Source organism: Coenobita brevimanus, chromosome 92, assembly GCF_032717465.1.
Source record: "Coenobita brevimanus isolate Jiangsu-jjx chromosome 92, ASM3271746v2, whole genome shotgun sequence".
In the NCBI taxonomy this organism is placed as follows: domain Eukaryota; kingdom Metazoa; phylum Arthropoda; class Malacostraca; order Decapoda; family Coenobitidae; genus Coenobita; species Coenobita brevimanus.
In genome coordinates this window covers 32206592-32233266 of record NC_137045.1, presented here as the reverse complement: position 1 = coordinate 32233266, position 26675 = coordinate 32206592, and the positions used below count along the sequence as shown (strand labels likewise).

Here is a 26675-nt window from a genome sequence, read left to right as displayed (position 1 = left end):
TGTTATTGATAATCACACCTAGGTCCTTCTCTCTTTCTGATGTGTGTAAGGTTTTATTTCCTAATGTGTGTGTGTGTGTGTGTGTGTGTGTGTGTGTGTGTGTGTGCAAGAGAACATACATGACCACAACATTATCGCTTCGTAAATTAACGGAGCACAGTTACACAAATTGATTTTGTTTTATTGCATAAGAGAAGCAGAACATATTCTGAGCAATATATTTTGTTACTAATTTATCTCTGGCATAAAATACCAATACTTACAACCCTCTCATCCAGTCCTTAGGTGGGAATAAAGTGAATTAAGTAATGAGTCCGGATAAATGCCTGTCTTAGCATACTGCCATTTTGTAACTGGTCCACTGGAACAAGAAGGAGCACCCAGGGACTATAACACTGGCACTACCAACCACATTGTCCAAGACTGAACGTTTGACTTTTCTCGTCTTGAACTTTGACCAATTGATCTTAAAAATAGGAATTTGAAGAGCAGAGAACGATGCCACACTATTTTAAGAGCATCCAAAATATCATTGAGTATTACATGGGTTTCTCCATGTCGGTCAGCTGACTGATGGACAGGGTGAGTCAAGAACGGCCATGCCACGTTGAGTACACCGCTTCCCGTTCGATCAGCGAAGTTAAGCAACGTTGGGTCTGGTTAGTACTTGGATGGGTGACCGCCTGGGAACACCAGATGCTGTTGGCATCCCTACGTCAAGTGGGGTTGGTGAAGGATTAGTGCCCCTCCCTGTAAAACAATTAACTCTAAGCCCTTGGCCACCCTGTTTGGGATACATGGCGTCTGGCAATGATGATGAACAGTGGATCTTTCGTGGCGAAAATAATGCTGTCTGTCACTAGTTAAGTTGTTGGATTCAAGCTGTTTAACAATGTGCATATTAATAACAATCTCAATTATTTTACTTCAGAAGAAGGTGTAATAGCTATTGGTATGTAATCTGAGGGATCAGAGGAACTTTCTCCGGCACTGGGTGAACATTTGCTTCTTTCCAAAAAATGTTGTTGAACTTAAAGCCACATCACCTTGCTCTATGACTTTTACCTTTGATGGTTTAGACGTGCGGTCCCCAGAATCAAAACACATCATCAATGATCCCTGATCCATTGCACCATGTCTGATCTAAATTTGACAAAAACTGTTCAAGCTGACCTTCCCATTTGACCAAGAGCTTTGACTAGTTCTCAAAATTAATGGGCTACCACTTTGGCTAGGCCTTGAACCTTCCACCAAGGTTCTAATCATATCGAAATTGCTATTTTCTTCACGGGGAGACACACACGGGTAGAATTTAGTGCTATCTCTGTGACCTTAACCTGTGCCCGAGTATTCTGAACGTCAATTTCCTTTATCTTTGCCTATTACTCAGAATTTCCACCAAGTTCGGTCTAAATAGAAACAGAACTTTTTAAAAAGGACATTTCCATGTGACCTTCATTTCTGGCATTACCCTGTGATCTTAATCTCTAATTGGTTATTCTCAAAATCAAATGCCTTCATCTTTGCCGTACTCTGAACCTTTCCACGAACCTAGGCCTAAATCGGATAAATATTACTTAAGATTACTTTGCCAGGTGAGCTTGACCTTTGTCTTACTTTCTTAAAAAATAAATGGTCAGCCCTGTTCTTATTCCTAAACTTTTCCACCAGGTCTGGTCTACATCAGATGAAGAGCGTTTTATATGTTTATTTATAGACGTGCACATACCGAGCTTCAAGGACGTGTGGATGTAATAATTGCAAAAAGTCGTTAGCTCAGCAGCAACAAATTACCTAAATATGTAATCATGCTCCTAAAAAAGGGGTCAGAGTGCGTTGCCAAATAAATGCTACGTGACTGTTGTAATGGAGGAGGGATGCAAGAAGAAAGTTCACAAGGGGAGTGACCATTGAAACAGCGACAGTAGAGAGATAAAGACGTGATTCTAGTTCCTCTTTGGAGGTTCATTTTCAATGCGGAATTTTAATACTGTCTTGGACGATATCCTTGGAAGGTATGTTGAAATTTAAATATGTAAAGGCCAAAAGAGAAGGTTAAGGTAAAAGAGAGAAAATAAATAAGCAAGAACAGGTCCTGGAAGTCATCTTAGGTGTTAAATCACTACCAGGATCCATCTCTCTCTCTCTCTCTCTCTCTCTCTCTCTCTCTCTCTCTCTCTCTCTCTCTCTCTCTCTCTCTTTCTCTAACGAAAAGGTGTAATATGCATTATAAACGAAGTTTGTCATACTATCTAGATTTCCGGTGAGAAAACTATAAAAATATTACTGAGGCAAGATGATTTTGTGAGAAAGCCTGTACTCATCTTGAGTACTTCATACCTGGAGGCAATACAGGACCACTTGTTAGACCTACGGAATGACACGTTTGCCGTAGAGTAATCAGAGGGAAGAGCCTTGCAGAGTCTGAGGTCAGAAAAGGACGCCTCACCATACTGGCTGACTGTATGTTTCGTCTGCCTGCCTTTACAAAGAAGAGATCTAAAAGCAGTAAAGTACGAAAAAGAAAGAGTATAATCAGTTCCACGTGGATGCTGATATCTTCTGTGCCTCCTCTATTTCACAGCCAAAATATTCAAGCTGGTAGCAAAATGCAGCGTCAACGGTAACACTCATTTTTTTTGTTCACTTTGTGCGTTCTTTGACAGGGGTGCAGCGTATCTGAACGTTTCATTAAAAGAACTGTTTAAGTCTTACATCGACTATACTCATTCGAGCGAAGCTGCTATACTTCTTTAAATGAACATGCAGATGGAGACCACGGAGCTTATCATACTTTGTCCGGGGGGGTCAGAAAACGGAAAGGATTGGGAACCGCTGTTCTAAAGGCTCCTAATGTCCTTCATGATGAGCCCAGCGGAGTTGATGACGCACTGAAGGATTGAGAGTTGGTGTCTCACGAGTCTCCAGTGGCCATCGCAGGACTCGGGGCACTGTGTTGCCTCCCATAGCGCATCCCTCACCCCAGGAGCCAACACGCCCTGGTACTGGTTTAAGTTGCTCGTGCCCAGTATCATGTTTCTGTGGGGGGTCAAGGGGAATCGGGCTGTTACAATCTCACAGTACACTTTTGCAAAAACACACAGTGCCACACGTCACACACAGATCTCACAGCACCACACACCACACTATTACATCGCACACTACTGAACCACACATACACACACCTCTCATCCTGACACCCGTTACACTGCCACATCACATAGTGCGACATCACACCATAACACAACTGTATCAGATCATTTACTGGTTCGTATTCTCGTTGGATATAGAGGTTTCGTAAGACCTCTGCATCTGTAATTTTTTATCATTATACCTTAATAGTCTCCTCCGTGTTTCTGATGCAAACAAGAATGAGCACTTTCCCTACCAGTTGGTTTTAGGACCGAACACTAGTCTTTGCCCTGGGACTTTGACTTTCAATTGATTGTTCTCAAAAATACAATGACTTCATCCTGACCCTTATCGCTTCCTACGAGTTTGAATCATTTCGGGTTAGAGCTAATGGAGTTGAAGAGGGAAACCTGTTTGGTAATTTCTCAGAGAATGGAGTTGACTTTTCCCTGTGACCATGGCATATGACCTTGCCCTATGACTTTAATATTTGAGGGATCGTCGTCAAAACTGAATCTCATTAGCTTTCCTTTACCTTGAATCCTTCCTTAATGCTTGGGAGAACTCAAATACAAACTGCTTAAGTTGACCTTACCATGTGACCCTAACCTTTGACGTATTGCCCTAAAAAATAACAGTTCAGTTCCTTCACTGATCCTTGAACACTTCCACCAAAGTCTGATCCAATTCTAAGAAAAACTGTTTAGTAATTTTGTTCACACTCAAAGCTGTGTGTGTGTGTGTGTGTGTGTGTGTGTGTGTGTGTGTGTGTGTGTGTGTATGAAATAACTCACTTTTTTACCCTATTTCAACAGTCTCAAATTTTAATCCTTTTTCCCTTCCCTTACCTTTAACTCTTCCACCAAGTTTGGTCTACATTATGTAAAAAATGGTTAGTTGACCTTTTTCGAAAAAAACAAAACAAAAACATAGCCCTTTAACCTCTCTCAAAACTGTTAACCAACCCATGGCATACCCTCAGTATATCCATCAAGACCGTTATAATAGGGCAAAAAATACTGAGTTATTTTACACACACACACACACACACACACACACACACACACACACACACACACACACACACACACACACACATTTGCTGTTTGTGGTTTTTCTCTGCTGCAAACAATAGAAGGTGTATGAATGATAAGGATTATGGTGATATATGTATTGAACCTCCTGTCTGTGGCTCAAAGGTTCGAGACTAAAAGAAAGAGGAGGAAAGAAAAAAGAAAAGTAATTTAATACATGAATAAATCAAATTAACTATTGGCGAAGCAACATAGTAATTGAGTCAAATCTGCAAAAAATGCCACAGTGTGATTCTTACATAATATTCTGAAGAGTTTACTAAATTCCGTAGATTGCTTCCATGTCTTATTACTGATCATCGTGAGGTGAATCAGTTCTTGCGAATTTGTGCTCTTGCATATACGTGGATTACAAAGAGGTTCCCAGACTATATATTTCACTGAGTACTAACTTTCTTTTAGGTAAGTTCGCGAATGACTATTAACAGCAGTGAAAACTTTACAGAAGATAGATGATAATTTAGGTTAATATTGTCTGGGTTAGTTGGCCGCGTTAAGGTTAGGACGCGTTAAAGAAGATAGGTTAGGTAAGGTTTTGTTTACTTTTGTTTAGGTTTGGTAAGGTTAAGGTAAGCTTTGTTTTCTTTAATTTGGTTAGGTTAGTTTGGCTTTGGTTTAGTTTAGTTCGGTTATGTTTTATTTAGTTCAGTGTGGTAGGTTAGGTTTGGTAAGACTAGGCTACATTAGGTTTTGATTAGTTTGGTTAGGTTAGGTTAGATTAGACTTATTTACGTTAGTATGATTGATTTAGGATTGGATTCCTTAGGTTAGGTTATATAGTTTAGTATAGTTTCGTTAGGTTTGGTAAGATTAAGCTTGTTTTTCGGTTGTTTATTTTTGTTGGGTCAGGTTATGTTAGGTTTAGGAAAGTTTTGTTAAGTTTCACTTAGTTTTATGTGGTTAAATTAGGCTTGGTTCGGTAACGAAATAAAACTGAGTAAAACTTAGTGTTAGGTTAGGCTTTGCATAGTTCAATTTGGTTGGGTTAGGAACTGACAGTTTGCGATTGAAATGAGGATAAAAAGAAAACTAACCACAACTTAAAATAGGAGGAAAAATTAGTACCACACTGAGATAGCCCTAAACATTTCTGATGTCTTTGGTTTTGATTCATAATATGTCGTTCATATCTACAAAAACAGTTAGCAAAGTAAAACTGTACGAAAAGACACGGTCATCTCGATATTTATGCTAGAAACAGTACAACAGAACCGTACTTCATGTGAGGCCTGATGGGGCTGCCCTCGGAGAAGATGTAGCTCTTCTCCAGCGCCATCACCTGGTCGTTCAGCTGCCGTGCCAACAGCGACCTGCGAAAAGAATTTACAACGGATCGTTAATAATGTTAAAGATAAACATTTCTTCACAACTGTGATCTATGAACACAATTTGGTCGATGCATTTTATTGTATTAATACAGTACTGACTCTATTTTGTGGTGAAATATTTATTACCTGCATTAAAGAAGAAAATTATATAGACAGACAGATACGTGGACAGATAGACAAAACCTGAACTTCAGTAAGGTAGGGCTGGAGTAATGTTTGGGAGCTATATTTAATTTCGAAAGTTTGATTACTCTTCTACAACATTTATTTGGCTCGTAAGGTATGTCCATCATTCTCCTTCCCGACGCATCATACCAGAGAGAATCGTCAATGGGCAGACAATCACACTAACCCTCTATAGAATTAGAAATGTTTGCCAGCAGAGGAAAATGTGAAATAGAAGAGGTACAGCAATGAGATAAAATTCGCTCTCACTTCTCTACCGACTGTTGCATGAGAAAGTATTGCAGGAAATAATTATATGTGACAGCAATATGAACCATAAAATTTGTGAGAAGGATGATATTCTATGTCGTTTGGGGAGGAATAAGAAAAAAATTGGAACACAGGACACAATGCTGGCAGAGAACTGTCAGCAAACTTTTGCTCACAGTATTAAACTCGGGACAAATGTTCGCCAGATATTTCATTTCCTTTACTACTCACTCTGTTGGCCAGGCTAAGCCGAGAGAGGCTTGTGTTTCCTGTGCACATACATGATTCTGCCTGAATGATGCGTCAGGGAGGAACGTGACAGACATTTCGTAAGAGTAGGGCAAACGGAGCGGAATAGATGAAATTATAGTGAAATAAGATCTATATCACCAAAGTGAAGAGGGTAGCCAATCTAAGTATTACGAGCAAACTTACTTCAACAACTTTATGTTTTGATGGCGTACATTTGATTCTGTTATTTCAGCTTCTCTACAAACTTAGTCACCTTAGTGGGAGATTATTAATACTGATGGGGTCGATGAAATCTATACTGAACTCCTCTATTTCAAAAAGTCTCTCCAGCGTTGAATATAATCGTCATGAGGGAGCAAGAATAAATACAAAACAAGAAGGAGCACTCAGAGAATGCAACACTTGCGGCCTCCACCTGGTCCAAGGGAAGAATACAGTATTTGACTTTGCCGAACGACGTCGATCGACATATTACTCACAAAATCGATTTGCATCATTCCTGCCTAAGCCTTTATATTCCGGCCACACTGGTTTAAATCAGATCTTGTTTGGGTTGACTTAGCCCATTGATTTTGACCTGACCTGCCCCTGCGATTCTACTGAATATACTCAAAATCGAATATCTCTATCTTTCCTTTTCAGGAAACTTTTCCACAAAGTTTAGACAACATTAGATAAGAAAAGTTGAAGCTGAAGTGCCGCGTATCCTTGACCTTTGGCCTACTGTTCAAAACCAACAGGTCCATCTTTTGAGTGATCCTCAACTCATCCATCAAACTACATGGATTAAATTTTGATCTTGCCTTATAAATTTGACCTTTAAGTGATTGTTCTTAAAATTGAATCTTTGTGTTGTTGTCAGGCCCTTCCATCAGGTTTGGTTTAAGTCAGATAAAAAAATGTCTGAGTTGACCCTACTCTCTAATGCTGGCTTTGATCTTTACCTGTGAACTTGACTTTGAATTATATGATGTTCACATAGAATCCTTTTTTTCCTTGCCCTACCCTCAACCCTTCCACGAAATATGGTTTAAATCGTATAAAAAATGTTCAAGTTGTCCAAGCCCTGCCATTTTGACCTTTGACCAATTGTTCTTATAAACAAGAGGTTTACTTCTTTGCCGACTCTCAGTGCGTCTAACAAGACTGATGGAAAGAGGATCAAAACTGAGTTATTTTGTACACACACACACATACACACACACACACACACGGGACCAACCTTGAGTTTCTTCAGTAACCTTGACATCTGACTGATTGTTGTAAGAAGTGAATCAGTTAATTCTTGCCCGACAGTCAACATCTTCCCCAAATTTGGACAGAGCTTGAAAAAAAAACTGAGTAACTTGATTTCGGGAGATAAATTTTTGTCCTAGCCCTATGACCGTAACCTCTGACTTGGCGTTCTAGTAAAAACAACGGGTTTACTCTGTGTCTGACCCAAAAGCCTTCCACCAAGTTTCACAGCACTTCAGCTCTAAAGAAGCAGCAGCTTCAGAAGCCCAGCTCTAACTCTGCCTTCGGTCAATAGAACGCCGATTTAGGCAGATCAACAAATGACTGCCTCACCAGTCCAGTCAGCCATTACCCTTTTCATTCCAGATAGACATGAATCTCAGAAACATCCTAAGGGTTCCTCTTTAACCAACCACAGCCAGTGGAAAGACATCTCAAAATTCTTGGATTTACTTTGGACACACATTACTTTTCTCAACACACAAAAAAACGTCAATAAGATGCAAACTCGTATGTCTTGTAGATACAAGCTTTACTTATAATAGAAATAATCTCTGAAAACCGTCAACAAACACTCATTAGAATAATAGTGAATTGCGATAGCCTTAACTGGGACCCAACCTTAACTAACACAAACAAGCATAAAAAAAAAAACTACAAAGCTGGACCTGCAGCATAATAACACGAGGCATCAAGCCCTCACAAATAAATGTGTACATCAAGAAACAAAAATAATTCATATCAAGACCCATCCCATCCTTTTGGCCATATGCTGCATTCCCCCCCTCCCCGACGCAAAAATCGAACAACTCAACAGTACACAGTATGTCAGCAACAGCCCTCTCAATCCTTTCAATACCACACTTCAGAAACATACATAAACACATACTCACCAGTCATCCCAAACCTTCAACCAAACATGGCTCACTAACCACCACCAGGTATCAACATCTCAGAACCTTCCCTATCCAGACAGATACGAGCACACTTAGGCAGAATGCGTTGCGTTTACCACCCTTCCCAGATACAGTACCAGCATAAACTACAACTCACAAAGAATCCACTAAGCCCATACTGAAATGCTGCCACTCCACCAAAACACACTTCCCCACATCTTGCACCATACTATCACAAAACAGACAATTTTTCACGGAACCCCGGACCTGCCTTGGTGCCAACCAGTGCAGCCCCAGACCTGCCTTGGCACCACCCAGTGCAGCCCCAGACCTGCCTTGGCACCACCCAGTGCAGCCCTGGACCTGCCTTAGTGTAGGTCCTATAGGAACATAAAGTAGGTTACTCGCTCGCAGGCTACTGGCTCTGACCTACCTAAGTGACGACCAAGTTGACGGCATCCAACTTGGTAGTCAATGACGCCACTTATCTGGCGTCTGGGCCTTACGAGGACAGGAAACTCACTCTCCGACAAGCTGATGTTGTTACACCAAGGTGACGCAAGTTCCCTTGCCCTAAAATATCTCGCTAAAACGTGTTTTATGATGTGTCCATCGCCTTTCATTGCTTCTGTATTATAATTAAGAACGTCATGGGAAACCTACTCTGTTTTAGCCGCAATGCAGCCCTCCTCACCACAGCACACTCACCTCATGCACCGCAATTACATACCACAAATAATCCTCCATCATAATCAGAGGTGGAGATATCTGGAAGTATCCGCCTGAAGTGCCTGTTTTCCTTCAGTCCAATAGCTGCACGTTTACAAAATCCTGGGGCAGAAGCAACAGCAACAACAACGACAACATAATAACTAAAACTACAATAACAGCAAAAACAACGCTGTGATCTACAGCTAAGGAGAGACATTCAGATCTGAAGAGGTTAGGTTTGGCCTTCAGTAACCCCCTCTACTACCATGAGGCTGCTTTAGTTTAACTACCGTTTGTCAGCTTCATCGTAGTGAAAGCGTTATTACATAGTTATTACTCAGTACTATTACATGCTAATGTCAATAAACTTTTTCTTACGGTACGTGGGTCAGGTTGGCCACAAAACTGGTAAAGGAAAGTGCTGCCTCCTGGAAGCGACTGATGGCTGCCTCCACGTGGTCTGCGGAGAACAGGAGGACGTACAGTTACTAGTTTGTCTTGGTATCACAGTGTCGTGGAGCATAAGAATGAAAAAATATATACCTATCATTGGGAAAGCTCTTTATGGGTGAGATACAACAGATCTAATAAGCTCTTCATAGATCTAAAAAGCTCTTTATTGGGCAGACACAACAGTTTCAGCCCTTCATTGATCTAAAAAGCTTTTTATTGGGGAGATGCAGCAATTCCGGCCTTGCACGGAGCTAAAACGAACTCTACTGGGGAGATACAACAGTTCCGGCCTGACATGAACCCAACAAAAAAGCTAATTCAGATGTGGATGGCCTTTACTTATTTCCCCCAACAGACAGAGGCACAGTCGGGGAGATAAGTTCGCCTAATATTTCACCTCCTCTACCTCTCACTTTCCGCTGTTCGGTAATATTTCGAAGCTTAGAATGTCTTGGCATGTTTCTCGGCTCGTGAAGTTCTTTCTTATGTGAACGGAGTGATAGTTATACACGTGTCAAAAGGGTGATATTGACTATAAGGCCCGAATCTGTCTCTGAACGCATACACGATCTAAATGTACCTCGCAGAAGGGATTGAGCAATGCAAGTATATCTATATAGTTCGTGGTGTCCCAAGAAGAGTGATCTGTTAGCATATAAATGTGTATATGTCAAAAATACTAGCAAATGTCACGAGAAAGGGAGATAACAGGCTTTTTGTTACAGAATGTACAACAGCAACAGAACTGTCTTGTTTGACGGTAGGCTAATCAACAGTCGGCACCCATTATGTTTCCCGAATAATACTTGCTTGATTTCTGCATCGGCCTTCTTAAGTTGCATGGATTTTTTTTTTTTTTTTTTTTTTTCTGAGGGGGGGGCAGGTCGTGAGTGGGAGGCTCTGACTGACTCTTGGCATAAATCTGACAGGTCGTTATCTGATACCCAACAGTCCTCCTACTGTCGAGTGAATATTCATTGCTAGTGAACTAAATTCTGTTTCTGATAATCCTTGAGCTACCATGTCTGCAGGTCAGTTTTGTACTGAGGCTTACATCAGGCAGGTCAGTTTGGTTGTAATCTTATCAGGTCGCAAGTTAGAATCTGTCTTCAGTAACCAATTCATTGCTATGATCACACATGCGTATTTTATTTAGGTTCATACAAGTTTATTTTGATTAAGCGAGGAAAATTCTAGTAGGTAAATGTATGAAAATTTAAAGTTCACTTTTCATGATGAAGGTTATATTGTAGCTCAAATGTAATACAAATTAAATAAAATATTTATTGTGTTTCTCCCTTTGTCATAATTATTAAGGTATTTACGAGTATATACCGCCGACGTAAAACAAGCCTTATTGTACAAATGGTTGGCTGACAAGTCCCTCTTGAATTCATTTACATTTAGCCTTCTCATGGTCGGTACAACGCTAGTATCCTATTCCAGCTAACGTCAGACAGAATTTCAACCAAGACTGTGATACGAGCCTGAGGGTGTTAATACTGTCGCAATTAACCTTCATAGTTGGGTTCAAGTGTTCTGTTTTAATTAATGCAATATGATTTAATTCGGCTGAGAGTAAATCACATATTCCTGAGTGTTAAGAAAATGCAAACTACTTCCTAGATAACCTAACAGACGAGGGTAAGGTTGGCACAGTACCAAGAGTGATGCCGTGTTGGTCCAGTAAAGGTCCATAGTCCTGCCTCAGACCCGACACCATCCTCCTCAGCATCAGAGTCTCGTCCAAGGGATCCACTGGCAGTAGCTGGCCAATGTTATACGTGATGGATATTAATGCCTTATATCACAACATGTACTTTCTATTTAATCATTATAGCTGTCTCTCTCTCTCTCTCTCTCTCTCTCTCTCTCTCTCTCTCTCTCTCTCTCTCTCTCTCTCTCTCTATTTAGAACAGCTCAAGAGTAGACGAAGTATTATGGAAGGTTATATGGAATCACTCTAATTCGAAAGTCAATTTAACTGATCAGCAAGAATAAAAAGAAAATTCGTCAGCAGAGTCAAAGGGTTAACCCATGATCCTTGGCTTTTGGCCTTCGATGGACTCACATTATTAACCACTGAAGTAAGTTGATTCGTATATTATTCTGTTTTTGCTACTTCCGGACAAAGGAAAGGAAAGGGTTTTCGTAGTGAATTAGTTAATGAATGGTACAGTAACTTTATCCTTTTCAGTTTGACAAGCCTCTTCTGATCTAAACAAAAGTGTCTGAAAGTTCTATCTATCTATCTATTGTCAGACACCACAATCTCGCAAAGGGTGGCCATTTGACATTGAGTTAGTTGAAAGTTGCATGAATAAAATATAAAATGCATTATCGAAGTGAGTGGTTATCCTTTTCATTACAATAAGCATTTTTTAATGTTTTTACCTCGGGGAGATTTTGCAGAGGTTTGGAAAGATGGTCTGTAGTGGTCAAGTTAGAAATAGTCTCATCTGACCCCTTCAGTGCCTGACGTCTCTAAGATGGATGCAGTCTTCTGAAGGTAGCACGAATAAAAGGAAAATAATACCTCAGTGGGCTGAAAGGGTTAAGTTACTTTATTCTGGCACCCACAATACAAGGTCGCTTAGCTGAAGGGGAGTCTAGTGATCAAAGTGTTTAAAACTGCCTCGGAAAACCTTTGGAGTGTTCAGCTTTCCACACCTCTGTACGGTAGTCAGGTGTGGAAAGAAGATGGAAGAAAATTAAAGTGAGTAGCAGTTAGTTTATCCCTGACTAGTTTCGCCAATGGTTTCTTTATAAGGGAAACCAGTCAGAAATAAGCTCACTTCTCAGCACTTGTATTTTCTTCTTCCTCCTTCCCTTATCTGTCAGAATGCTTCCACACACAGCCAGGAATTTACCTAAATGAAATACCGGTACTCACGTGCGTCCATGGCAGAGAAAGCATTAACCATTTATTGTCTTCGATGGTCAGGTCTCAGTAAAAGTGTTTTATTGTTACAAATACTGTACTGTTTACTTTACTGTTAACCTATGTTCAGTTGTTGAAGTGTTCTGAAGCAGTATACCTGATTATGAGCTATGAGGAAACGATCATATGCACAATAATAATAAAAATAATAATCATCATCATCATCATCATCCGGACCTCCCTTTCCACCCAAGGGCAGGGTGAAGAGTAGCAATGTCCAGACAGCACAAACTTGCCCAATCCAAATAGGCCACGCTTCCATTCACTCATCATTCAAGCCCCCTGAAACCTGGCTCCACCGCATACGCCAAAAATATTCACCACATTCTGCAGCTTCACACAAACGTATCCGATTGAGTCAATCCGGACGCTGCCATGCTCACAAGAGGTGCCAAAATCCCTGATCATGCACTTCTCACAATATTCATCCAGCCAGCTCGATCTCTTGTCAGTTCCCTAGTCTCACCGACTTCCAAACCTCTCTTCCTCAAACACTCATCCACCATATCTCTCCACCTTCTTCTTGGCCTTCCTCGCCTCCTCCCTCCTTCAAATTCGCTCAGGTATACCTTTTTCACCTCTCTATTGTTATCCATTCTTTCCACATGACCATACCATCTCAGGACACTCTCTTCGATTCTGGTGTCCACCGACTTCCTCACTCCACACCTTTCACGAAAAACATTATTTCGTATCCTATCCATCCTCTGTACTCCACATAGAGTACATTCCTCAGCAGTCCCATCTCCATTGCTCTTACTCTTGACTTTTCATTTTCATGCCACACCATAGTCTCACACCCATATGTTAAAGTTGGCACCAACACTCCCTCACGTAAGCCTCGTGCAGCTGCAACACTCAAGCCTCTGTTTCTTATCAAGTCCTTCATTTCACCAGCTACTTTTCTTCCTTGTGTCACTCTACTGTCAACTTCTTTTGCACAATTTCCTCTCTTTTCTATCAGTGTACCCAAGTATTTGAACTCTCTCAGGAATTCCAGTCTCTCTTCATTCACTGTGACATCACACTGGGAGTCACCTTCGCTCTCAGTAACCATCACTTTACTCTTCTCTACATTTACTCTCAAGGCACGACGCCCACAGGCATCAGCAAAACTCTGCACTAGCCTACCAAGTTCTTTTCCGGAACCTGCAAGCAGTACTGCATCATCAGCATACAACAATTTTGAGATATTCCATGTATCACCATTCATTACCAACGCCATCCCTCTCTCCATTGCCCGTGTTTTTACTTCTTTCATCACCACATCCATATATATATTGAACAGCCATGGGGACATCACACAACCTTGTCGCTCGCCCACACCGATCGTAAACCATTCACTTAGATGCCCATTAACCCTTACATATGCTTCACTACCATCTTAAAAACTCTTGACAGCACCCAGCAGCTTACCATCTACACCATACAAGCGTAAAACTTTCCACAATCCCTCTCTGTCTACTTTGTCGTAAGTTTTTTCCAGATCCATGAATGTCATAAACACCTTATGGTCATTTTCACAAGCCTTCTCTGTTATCAGTCTCACTGCAAATACTTGATCTACACATCCTCTGCCACTCCTAAAGCCACCCTGTTCATCACGCACTAGGACTTCTGATATCTCTCATACTTTCTCTATAATAATTCTTCCATATACCTTCCCTACCACACTCAATAAACTTATGCCACGATAATTCTTGCACCCACTCCGCTCACCTTTATTTTTGCACAGGGGTACAATCACAGCCTTTTCCATAATAATAGTAATAATAATAAGGTTGTAAGACGATCCCTGTAGGATGGGGGAAGGAGGTGGGATGCAGAATTGGTTCTATAGCCACTAAATCTGCATAATTTAGCTGCACCTCAGTAATATAGCTGCACCTCAATAGTACAACTGCACTTCATTAGTATAAGTGCACCTCAATAGTACAGCTGCACCTCAGTAATACAGCTGCACCTCAATAGTACAGCTGCACCTCAATAGTACAGCTGCACCTCAATAATACAGCTGCACCTCAATAATACAGCTGCACCTCAATAGTATAGCTGCATCTCAGTAGTACAGCTGCGCCTCAATTGTATAGCTGCACCTCAATAGTACAGCTACACCTCAATGGTACAGCTGCATCTCAATAGTATAGCTGCACCTCAATAGTATAGCTGCATCTCAATAGTACAGCTGCACCTCAGTAATATAGCTGCAATGGTCACTAGAATACAATAGTTTCATGGCCACGTCATTGCAGTGAAAAGGCATATCCTGTTATTCTCAAGTTTCACGTGCTTTTTATAATGGAAAATACGACCGACAGTGTTTTAAATTCACACACACACACACACACACACACACACACACACACACACACACACACACACACACACAACAACAACAATTTTACAACAATCTCTTTAAGCTACAAGAAAAACAAAACGAAATATGATAACTATCGCATTCACAGCCAGATTTTACGATCGGGTATCTCTCTCTGTCCACGAACTCTGCCTATGTAAACAGAGATGCCATAATCCTGTATTGACTTGGAGGCGATTTGTTTGTGGCCACCCCAAACGGGATTGAGGCGTCTGGCAATAGATAGATAGATAGACAAATGAATTACATCCATGCCACACTGTTCCCTGCCATCAGACATCCCCCTCTCCAACTCACACTACCCACACACATACAGTATACCTTCCCATCCCGTCACATCATCCTAGGTTTTTAATCCCATTCAGTCTCTTGCAGTTTCCAAGCCAGTCTCTCATTCCCCGTTCTCTCTTTCTCGCTAAACCATCTCAAGGTGTTTCGCCTACCACATTCCAGTACATCCACGTCAATACTGCAACCCTCCTGAACTTCCACATTTGTCTCTCTCTCTCTCTCTCTCTCTCTCTCTCTCTCTCTCTCTCTCTCTCTCTCTCTCTCCGTGTATAATCTTTCAGAATAAGCTCAATAAAAGATCTCAGAGGAGGAGAACGTGTTTGAAGAAGTCGGTTTCCTGCAGCCTAGTGGGTTTACCTCCAGATGAATTTGGGTTTCGGACAACACCACCAATGCAACTCAGTCTCACTACACAGACATACTTTATCGTAAAAAAAAAAAAAAAAAAAAAAAGAGAGAGAGAGAGAAAGACCGGCTGAAGTAGCTGGCTTCCTATAGTCCTCCGAGTACGATTTTAGATGTGCCTGACGACAGTACAACAAGAACAATAACCTACGAGAACCTTGTCCTACATTCCCTATTGCAAAGTCGATACCCGTGACTGTCCAGTAAGTCCTCATCACAGATGTGTTCCAGAATATCACAGATTCTTCATATTGTAAATTGATGGAATTGATAAATCATTTTTATTCTTACGAATGAAGGTTTGATAAGATTTTTCCTAAGTCGCTGCTAAATTATTCGCAGAAACAGACATAAAAAATGCAGCGTATAAGGATTGGCTATAAATTACTCATGAGAACTTTAGCCTACCTTCGCGTCTGCCAGGCCGATACCCATGAGTGCCCAGAGGCGACCGAGAGCCAGATGGTAACTGAAAGTCGGGTCTAAGATGTTCTTCATAGCGTCAAAGTCCTCGTATGTGGTGTGATAGATGGGATAGTCGGACAGCTTCAGTTCAGGCTGTAGATGAGAAAAGAATATGAGGGGTTCAGGCTAGGAGAACAGTCAACATCAGCGAGCTTAAAGCCAGGCCAAGCAACAGGCATAACTATGGCTGCTTAAGAAAGGACTCTGCTATTGAGAAGGTAAATGAAAAATGTAGCTAACCATTCCTAATCGAAAAGTCTAACCCAAGCTGAATACAGTTGTTTGGAGACAGTATATATAAAAGAGATATACATCATAAGAGTGAAAAGATTAAGTCGTAGAGGACATTAGCGGAAAATTTTGTTGTAATTCAGACGGTTGCCTCACCAGAAAATTGTAAAATTATGTCAGTTTACTGTGAAGGACTCGTCACACTGAGGTCAGGACTGGACACATTCTGATATAAACAGTCCGATCACGTAGGTCTGGACTGAAACTGGAAGAAAAGCACTACGTTTCATAAATCAGTATTGCAGACATTCCTTCTCTCACTCTGGCACCTATATTATTGAGCTGGAGAGGGACACCTTCATGTGGTAGCCTCCATATGACCAGGCGGTAAAGCTGCCTCAGTCCCCTCGCTATCCCTCGAAAGGAGAACAGTGGACTGCGAAAGACGGTCAAATCCAGACTGCAGTTAACCAGGTTGATGTTCAGATGAGCTTGGGGATACTACTACTGCTTCTACTTCTCCTCCTCCTCCTCCTCCTCCTCCTATACTACTACTGCTACTACTACTACTACCACTACTATTACCACTACTACCACTACTATTACTACTGCTGCCTATATTATGTCTGGCGCTGAAAAACAATGCTCAGAGCGTGACCAAGTGCAACGCTGTCTTCTTTCAACATTTACCCCGACATACACAAACAAACTGTGTCAGAATATGTTCGATTCCAATCCCAGTGTGACGAGACTCTGTTAAGTGATATAACCTCCTTCCGTCTGAAGGCTGATTTATACATCCACAAAAATTCAAGTACTATATGAGATCAACCACCTAACTCCAAACTAAAGGATTTACCATAAGTGATAAGCGACATAACTGAAGCCTAACTTTACTGAAACCGTTGGGAAAGATTTGGGGATCTTTCGTATGTAAGGATGTAAGTAGCATGCCAGTAAATATCGTTTAATGAATTGGCTGTCAGTTATTTTAGTTAAGGGACGGTTGTAACTACATCATATTTACATTTATATTCTGTTGTTTTATGTATAGATAACTTATTTTGTCTTGGAGAGATTTTTCATAGTGGAGAAGTTTAAGGAAAACGTGTCTGACCCACTCACTAAAAGTAGTTTCCTTGTAATTTAGTACAGTCGCCAGCATTTTGAGGGAAAAAAAATAAGTCAACGAAATGAAGTATAAAGTAGGGTTGGGTCATAATTATCACTTCTGGGTTCACTTACTTGACTGCCTTAATTTCATGTTCCGGAGATTCACAGATGTTGTGTTAAGCTGGAGGTCATATGCTGTCAAAAACAAGATTATCAATCCAATTACACACTTTTTATTTCATTCTTCTTTTTACCTGATGATCCATTCAGCGTAAGATACTTTTAGAAAATTACCTGAAGCCTTCATTATTCTTAGTAACTAGAGAGATCCTTCCCACGCTGAATAAAATCGACTGACAGCAGCAGTAACTAGAAAGCAATCTGAGAGCGCATACTTCCGCCAATGCAGTTGCCATTAAAAAGGATCCAGATCCGTGGAGATATGGTGTGGAATACATAGGAGCGGCATCCGCCCACAAATTTATTCAATTGTTCCTTGACCCATGGCCCACTCTTCCACAAAATTTCATAGAGGAAATTCATAGAGGAAATTTGGAGATATTGTGCAGGAAATATATGATCCGGATCTGGATCCGCCCCCAAATTTAATCAGTATTTTCGTGGCCCGTGGCTCATCCTTCCACAAAATTTCACTGAAATTCATCGAGAACTTTTGGAGATATCGTGTGTACAAACAAACAAACATGAAACAGCCATAGGCAGAGCGCTTGCCGGATGGATCCGATTGTATCTGCTTAGTTTTCATCGGCGTGTTGGCGTTCATGTGTCTGCTTAGTTTTCACCGACGTGTAGGCAGCCACTTGGCAAAATTTTTCCCGTTTCATTGCGAAGCACAGTATGGGTTTACGGAACTAAAAACTGCGTTGTCAGGTGCGCCAGGCGTTTATATCCAATTTTGTAAAAAGGAAAAAAAAAATATGAAATTTGAAAAAAATGGTGCCTGGGCCGGCCACTGGGTCCCGAAGATCTTTTTCAGGACGATTGGTGCAAAACTGTCACCTGTAGAGTGCAGACAAACAAACAGACAGATAGACAAACATACGGACCTGACCAACATGCTTGCAGAACCTTTCGATTTCAGCAAGCAACAAACATGGTGAATACATAACCTCCTCCAGCTTCTTTGGCAGAGGTAACTAACTAAACCAAGAGCGCATCTTAGTGAAGTACTTAACTGCACTATGCTGAGTTTCTAAGAGTTGACTACAACCGTCCATCATAAGCTGGAATAATGTATGGCGTTCTTTATTCTGGGTCAAAGTCCAACTTATGACATCTTCAGCGGTAATGATGCCAACGGTTTCCCTTGACCAAAATACAATTAATATTCGTTGTTCCGCGTCCTACATGGCATAGAAGTTTTCAAAGCACTTCATCTCTATTAAGATATTTTGCCTTTTAAATCTCGAAATTCTCTTGCAAGTTATTTATGTTGTTTTGACATCGACATGGTTTGCCTCAACAGCATACGGGAGAATACTGAGGTCAAATGTGCCAGATGTGTGGCTGTGAAAGAGGGTTCGTGGACTCTCCAGTCATTTAAAGTACGACTCAGTTATCTAAAATATAATGCAAAGTAAGAATTCACATGTGCAGATTTTTGCAATGTGTATCATTGTGCAGGTTTTTCCAATGAGTAGAGATGTTACTGAAATCACCAAAGCCATGAATACGAAACCTTATTCGAAATGTGCAAGGCAGAGGTATGAAATTCTCAGCCAAAGACTACTGAAACTGTAATGTGCAGAGTTTTCCACTGAGGTTGTATTACAAAATCGTCAAAACCGCATAGAATACGACCAAGCATGTGAAATCAAATGCAAACAGATAATTCTCAAAGGGTTAATCTCAGTGACTTACATTGTTCTTCCACACTGTGTAGAAAATAGGAACGCCTGCTCTCTGGTAGACAGGGGCGTGGTCGCTGATAGAGGCCAGGTTATAATCTATGTGGTCCTGGCCCGAGTATCTCACCCGCTGAGTCCAGTGGTCCCAAAGAGTCACATAGCCTAGCTTTGGGTCTGGTGCTGGTACCTGTGCAGGGGTACAATATTCTCGTGAGATTTGGAGGCTACCTACCATATGGTTCTTTATGTATTATTTCCTTATTTTTTAACTGTTGGGGTGTTATTATTGCTGCATCAAAATAATTATTTTCAACTAAAAAAAAAAATCCCAGTAATTGAAGAACTCTGCCCAGGCTTTACTGTATCTTCACCGTTCCAGTTCGTATATCTAGCCTAAGAGGCTAAGTAATATTTACAAGAGACGACAGCAATGATAAAACTAAACAAGACGTCACACTGAAGTCGGAGTGAGACATAGGCCGTATAAAAGAAAATTAGAAAATAGTTCTACTAAAGATTCTTCTGCTACTTGTAGGAAAGCTCGTTTTCTGATGTAAGTTGTCCACCCCTGTGGATCGGGGAATAGTTGGAAGAAACATTCCATTTCATATGGCCACGTTCTAGGTACAGTATTTTGTTTCGCACTGTTACCTACCTTATATTATTCACTGAAAAGCTGAATGCCCAGGACCTGGCCTACAGAAAGGAAGTGTTCTTCTTACAGTGTACAAAACTAGACAATTTTGCGTCAGAATATGTCCGATTTCGACATCAGTGTGTCGAATTCTTTATTTGCTAATTGTATCATAACTCGAATTTGATGAGATGGTAGTCCAAAAGCTAGTTAAAATTTTCTGGCGGTAGCAAGAGTAAAATATTATTTTTAATGTTATCTTGGATGTTGTTTACATGTTCTTAGTACCAAGAGGGGAGGCGTGGCTCAATCGGTAGAGAGTTGGCCTGCAGTCCTAACGGACACGGGTTCAAATCCCGCTCGGGCAGGAAACAGTTTAAGGATTTGAATTTCATAATATCAGACTTTACTGATCTACCAGAAGACCCGCCGACACGTCGTAAAAATACCCCCGCTAATACCAATACACTAGTCCTGTATGAGACAGCCCTAGCATGTATTCAATATGGATAGTGGGTGTTAGTGCCGAAGTGGTGACATGTAGAGGTGTGCGGTACAAAGGAGGACTACTGGGCCCTGAAAGCAGGCTGTGAAGCCTATGCCCAGAAGTCGGTCACATTAAGAAAAAAAAAAAAAAAAAAAAGACAATCAGCAAATACAACATTACGGAAAATTATAATGCGACTTAGGATACAGAGTAAGTAGAGGTGGTAGATCCCGGCTGCAGCTGGAAAAAGCTTGAAGCTTTTAATTTTTAGCTAAGGCTGCAATCAATGCTTTTCCTCAAGACCCATCGCCTCAGTTGATTCTGTCAAGGAACGAGTTGCAGTTTGTTAGGTGTTGCGAAGTTGTTTACTTTATGTTGTGTGGTTGGGCTTCTACATCTCCAGACCAGTACAAGGACGGAAACTACATGTTAATGCCCATTTCAGTTGCTTTGTGTGGCCCCCCAGGCAAAGCACTAGCAGTATTCTTTCATATTCATCTATCTATCTATCTATCTATAGCCCGACGCCCTAATCCCGCAAAGGGTGGCCGCAGACAAAACGCCTCCAAGTCGCTCTGTCACCCACCATTTGACTACCCTCCCCCCAACTCACCCCCTCTTCCCTCATATACCTCTCAACTCCATCCCTCCACCTCATCCTCGGTCTACTCCTCCCTCTCCCTCCCTCCACCTCACCTATATACACCCTCTTAGTCTTTCATTCTCCATTCTCTCCACATGTCCAAACCACCTCAGTGTATTTCTCCTAATCTTCTCAACCACATCCACATCCACCCCACGAAGTTCCTTCACTTCTTCATTCGTCAACCTGTCCCTCCATGTCACTCCACATGTTCCTCTGAAGTAACTCATTTCCACTGCTCTCACTCTTGACTTGTTCCCCTCTTGCAAGGTCCACGCCTCGCTTCCATAGGTCAGGGTAGGGATCACAATACTATCATGCAGTGACTTCTTAACTACCATACTCACCTCCCTATTTCTCATCACTGCTTTCAGTGAACCAACAACCTTCCTTCCCTGCTGTACCCTTTCACGCACTTCATCCCCCAAAGTTCCATCCTTACTCATCACACTACCCAAGTACTTGAATGCACTCACACTCTCCATATCCACACCATCCAACCTCACTGTACATTCTGTGACTTCATTCCTCTCAAACACCATAACTCTGCTTTTGTTTACATTAACTTTCAGCTTCCTCCTCGTACACACTGTCCCAGATTCATTCACCAAACCTTGCAACTCCCATTCATCTTCACTCAACAATACTTTATCATCAGCAAACAGCAACACCGGAATCTTCCAAATCTCACCCTCATTCATTAGAGCCACCCCCACATCCACTGCCCTACCCTGCACCTCCTTTACAACCCCATCCATGTATACAGTATATTAAACAGCCATGGAGACATCACACAACCCTGTTTCAGTCCCACATTGAGATCAAAGAACTCACTCAGCTCACCATCCACTCGCACCGTATTCATATTCATTGCTTGTAATAATTGGTCCAAATACTCCGTTTGATCATTTCATTTCTGGAAACTGTATGCAGTTGATTTATAATATATCTCTCCAGACTACAGTTCAATATTATACTAGGGTGTTGAATGTGTTATGCAGAACAAAAAATCATACATTACCAAAAAATCCTTTCACAAGGAAAAACCAAGTAATATTCTCATTTTAGGTGTTCTCCTCAGGATTACAGCCAGCACTGTCTTTTATAACAAGTCTTTTAGCTTGAATGATCGTGTCAAATCACTTCATTTACATAATCGTGTCAAATCACTTCATTTACACGAGGGTATTGAGTTCGTTGACACCTGGAATTACTTCTATAAGCTGCAGGCTTTGTTTGCACATGATGGTCTGCATCTAAACACAGATGTTTCTGCTCTTCTTGTTCGTCTCTTGGATGATGCAGATTTTTTTTTTTCTGGCAAAAAACACTCACCTTACAAGGCTTACAGGAGAGTCATTGTAAATGTCATGAATCATAAACAGACTAATGTTGGCAAAGATATTAGGGATCTTTTTGTGAGTGCACATAGTTTGCAGAGTAAGTTTTCTGAGTCAGGCTTGTGTTCTTGCTGAAGATTACCATGTAATAGGCGTAACAGAATCATGGCTGAACATGGAACACGATTCTTTAGTTGAGTACAACGTACCAGGTTAAAATATTTTCAGCAGTGAGAGAAATAATAGTCTAGGGGCGGTGTACTCTCATACATTAAAGTAGGAGATCATCCAGTCACGATTCCTAAGCCCTCATTCGATAATGTTAACCGTATTTATCTCCAGCCTAGAGATACATCCCATTGCAAAACCGTCCTTGGGTTAATTCTCGTCTGCCATCACAGTCCACTTGCACAGATAGTGAAACTTACAACCAAATTGCTGAAATATTTAATACCCCTATTACTCTAAAATTTGGTGATTTAAATTAACTGGTTGCCAACTGGGGAGGTCCTATCATAACACACAGGGTTGGACCTGTTCACTAACTTGCAATAAAGTTCAATGCATCAGCTTATAGACTGCACAACATGAGGAGATAGAATATTAGATCATATGTTTTGCCACATCGGAAAACTTACTAAATAGTGTTGTTTTACTAGCGACCATCGCACAGTCACGATCAACATCAAATTTGGTAACATGAACGTCAGAGTTAGTTACGAGCAAGTGCCTGACAAATGGAAATAATTGCTTCAAGTGACTTGAATCCCATTGTTGAAACAGTAGATTTTAATGAAGCATGCAAATTACATACAGATACTGTAATCTCAGTAATGCTGCAACAGTATTCCAATGCACAACAGATGGCCTGCAAGAATATTAAACCCAAATAGGTGGAATACAGGATCAAAGTGATAAAAATAAATATGATGCACTTCATTGGAAAGCAAAAAAAAAATAAAAAATAAAATAAAATAAAATAAAGCAAATTAAGAAATACTTTGACACTAACATTGCATGAATCACGAAATCAAACCCTGAAGAGTTTTTCAGCCACATCAGAAACAAGAAGGTAATATCACCAACAGTTGGACCACTAGTCACGAATAATGGAAAACATACCAATAATGAGGGAGAGGTGGCTAAAATTTTCATCACTTTTGTTGCATCTGTACTTACAATTGCAATGCATATTCCATTCCTGCAGCTTTTCCTGTTGTCTTAGAAAAGGGTAACATAAATAGTGACATTACTGTTAGTGAGAATTATCACAACTTGCCACTGGTAAACTTCAAAATGAATAAAACACCTGGGGCAGATGAAATATCTCTACGCAGTCTAAAAGACGCAGTGAATGAAATATGTAAGGCATTAACTGAGCTATTCAATAAATCATTAAGAAATAGTAAAGTGCCTCATGAATGGAAACTAGTAAATGTAACCCCAATATTTAAGAAAAAAAAAAAATTGCAAATAGCAACCAGAAAATTATCAGCCAATGAGCTTAACTTCAGTGGTTTGCATATTGTTGGAAACTATTGTCAGTGGTAAGTTGTTAAGCACTTTGAAATAAATAATCTAATCAAAGATTCACAACACGGTTTTTGGAATAATTGTTCCTGTCTTATGAATCTCTTACATTTCTTCTGTAATACAGGCTATTCAATGTATTCGATGATACCAGATCCGCCGACATTGTATATCTCGATTTTTAAAAGCGTCTGATATAGTTTCCCAAAAAAGACTAACTCAGATATTGAATGTGCATGAGTTCAGAGGCATTGTGTTCTCAGGGATCGATAATTAGCTTACAGACTGTAAACTGAGGGTCGTATTGACCCGTCACGTCCCGACCAATTTTCCACCACTGACTCCCCCCAATCCCGACCAATTTTGAAAAAAAAAAAAATTTCTGGCTCAAACCTCCGCTTTTGGTGAGAAACATCGAAAATTCATAGAGAAATCGCTCACCTGAGGTTTAAAATACTCAATACAGATAGCAATACTCCTTACCTTACTGGGTTTTCTATCAAGCTGGCTCCAAAGAAAACGAGGTCTATGGGAGGGTAACTATTCCACACCACTCATAAACGGTATTTACTTATTTATTTGGTACGAATTTATATGTAGTACGAGAGTATATTGGTTTTCAAACAGTAATATAGGCAATATAAGCATTGTTTCACTCACTAACACATCAACATACCCAACCTTTTTTGGCGACATTACCTAATCATCATTTCTGACTGTTTCTTCCTCTAATGCTATGTAAACTTTGTCCTCCACATTGTCATCGATTGGGGAATCACTCTGGCCCTGAATGACTTTATTGGCCAGGTCACTGGTTACAGGTGAATTGCCGAGACAATGGTGTGCAGGGGGGGGAGGTCATGCAGTGTAAGGCATTGTCCCTGCCTGGCATCTTATAGAGGAATAGAGGAAGGTGTCCCGTGTATACGTACCAAAAATCAGGCATGAAAATTGAAAATTGTGCAAATTATGAACCTTGCAATTGCATGACGTACGAGTACGTCGATGGGTCTAGCTGTGACAAAATGTTGCAACGTACCCATACGTCGCTGGGATGCCTCGGGTTAATGATAAAAATTCTTACTGGAGAGATGTGACCAGTGGTGTCCAACAGTGCTCAGTATTTGGTCTTATATTGAATTTTAATAAATATACATTACATATAAATGAGAGTTTAATTTGTAAACTATCCAAATTTGCTGATGATACTAATGTTGGAAACAGAGAAGACACATCTTTACAGAAGCAGGCAATACACAATATCCTTGATTGGCTGTTTAACTGGGCTAAGACCTAATGGAGATAGAACTGTACTCAACTAGATAGTGTCAGTCATGAAAAAGACTTTCGTTTTTGTTTTCATTTCGTTTTCGTTTTTAAAGGCTCCAACATGCTTGCATGCGTCGGCCCCGGTCACCCAATGGCAGCTCTCCACACTGCACGATCCATTGCAGCCTCCCTGTTCAGTCCCCTAACCCTGAGGTCACGCCTAATGACCTCGTCCCATGTCTTTCTCGGTCTACCCCTCATAACCCCACCCCCAATATTAACACTTCTCACCTTCCTCACCCAATTATCATCCCCCATCCTCTCCACATGTCCAAACCATCTTAATCTACCTCTCCTCATCACAACACCAATACACTCCAGTCCCATCCTACCTCTCAACTCTTCCATCGTAAACCCAGCCCCTCCAGGCCTTGGACGCAGGGATGCACTGCACATCCACCTAATCATTGTCATTTCTGTACGTCTGAGCTGGCGAATATCTTCCTCCTTCGCTGCCCAGGTCTCACTACCATACAGCATTACATTCCTAACACATGCTGCATACAAAGACCCCTTAGCACGTAGGGAGAGTCCTCTCAATGTCAGGAGAGGCAAGAGCTCCCTGAACTTCTTCCAACCACTTCTCACCCTAGCCACAGAGCTAGCTCCAGCCCCACCTCCAGCACACAACATGTCTCCCAAATAACAAAACTCTTCCACACACTCAAGAGATTCACCAGCAAGTTCAATCCTTTCACGTCTGACAATCTCCACCTGCTCACCCTGACACGCCGTACACATAAAATCAGCATTATCTCGCAGTCTACCTCTGATACCACTACATCTCTTATGCACCCATTTATCACACACACCACACAAGATGGAATTACTTCCCACGCCCTTGTGGAAAACTGCACATGGCCACTCTCGCTTGTCTTTGACAGTACCGCCACCAACCCCAGATATCATCACTTTTGTTTTATCTGCATTTACCCTTAAACCCTTGTGCCCCATACCATCTCTCCACTTCCTAAACCTTTCCTCCGCCTCCCTTTCATTCTCTGCAATCAATACCAAATCATCAGCATACAACAACTCCCACGGGAGTCCGTTTCTAAAGTCACGTGAAAGGGCTTCAAGTACCATGATAAACATGGGATTCAAGACTGACCCCTGATGCACACCAGCATTCACGGAAAACTCATCACTCAAATCTCCATTCACTCTTACCTGGGTGTGAGCACCCACATATATAATGCCACAAATTTAGTATTCATGTATGTGTTTAGAGGTACTGTAATTTCTAAGTTAGATAGGATGTAATCTGAATACTAGTCTATAAATTCCTGTCCTAAGTAGTAATTCATATGTTAATAATTGATGTAGGGTTAACTTTATTTTTATATGTATACATCTCTGTATCTATGCATTGGGTGATGTAATTGTGAGTGTTGAGCTATGGGATTTCCTCTGTCTGGTTGAGTAATGAATAACATATGCGAGTAGTCTTTCTCCTTGTTGTGCGTCGTTGCTGGGTGCCAAGT

The 26675-nt window shown here is 41.0% G+C and overlaps 1 protein-coding gene and 1 non-coding gene across 2 annotated transcripts in view; one reads left to right on the top strand and one right to left on the bottom strand.

Moving 5' to 3' along the window:
• The first annotated feature begins 589 nt into the window (after positions 1 to 589).
• LOC145412315 (5S ribosomal RNA) lies at positions 590 to 708 on the top strand. The gene has a single exon (XR_013899574.1). It is a non-coding gene; the product is annotated as a 5S ribosomal RNA (ribosomal RNA).
• Positions 709 to 2840: 2132 nt separating this feature from the next.
• Positions 2841 to 26675, bottom strand: part of LOC145412186 (glutamate carboxypeptidase 2-like) — a 63059-nt gene continuing 39224 nt past the window's right edge. The window contains exons 10-16 of the mRNA XM_080282114.1: positions 19242 to 19415; positions 16954 to 16956; positions 15960 to 16109; positions 11200 to 11305; positions 9463 to 9544; positions 5444 to 5536; positions 2841 to 3039 (exon numbers count right to left, since the gene is read on the bottom strand). Of these exons, the coding sequence (XP_080138240.1) occupies positions 2841 to 3039; positions 5444 to 5536; positions 9463 to 9544; positions 11200 to 11305; positions 15960 to 16109; positions 16954 to 16956; positions 19242 to 19415 (807 nt within the window). The remainder of the gene's footprint in view (positions 3040 to 5443; positions 5537 to 9462; positions 9545 to 11199; positions 11306 to 15959; positions 16110 to 16953; positions 16957 to 19241; positions 19416 to 26675) is intronic.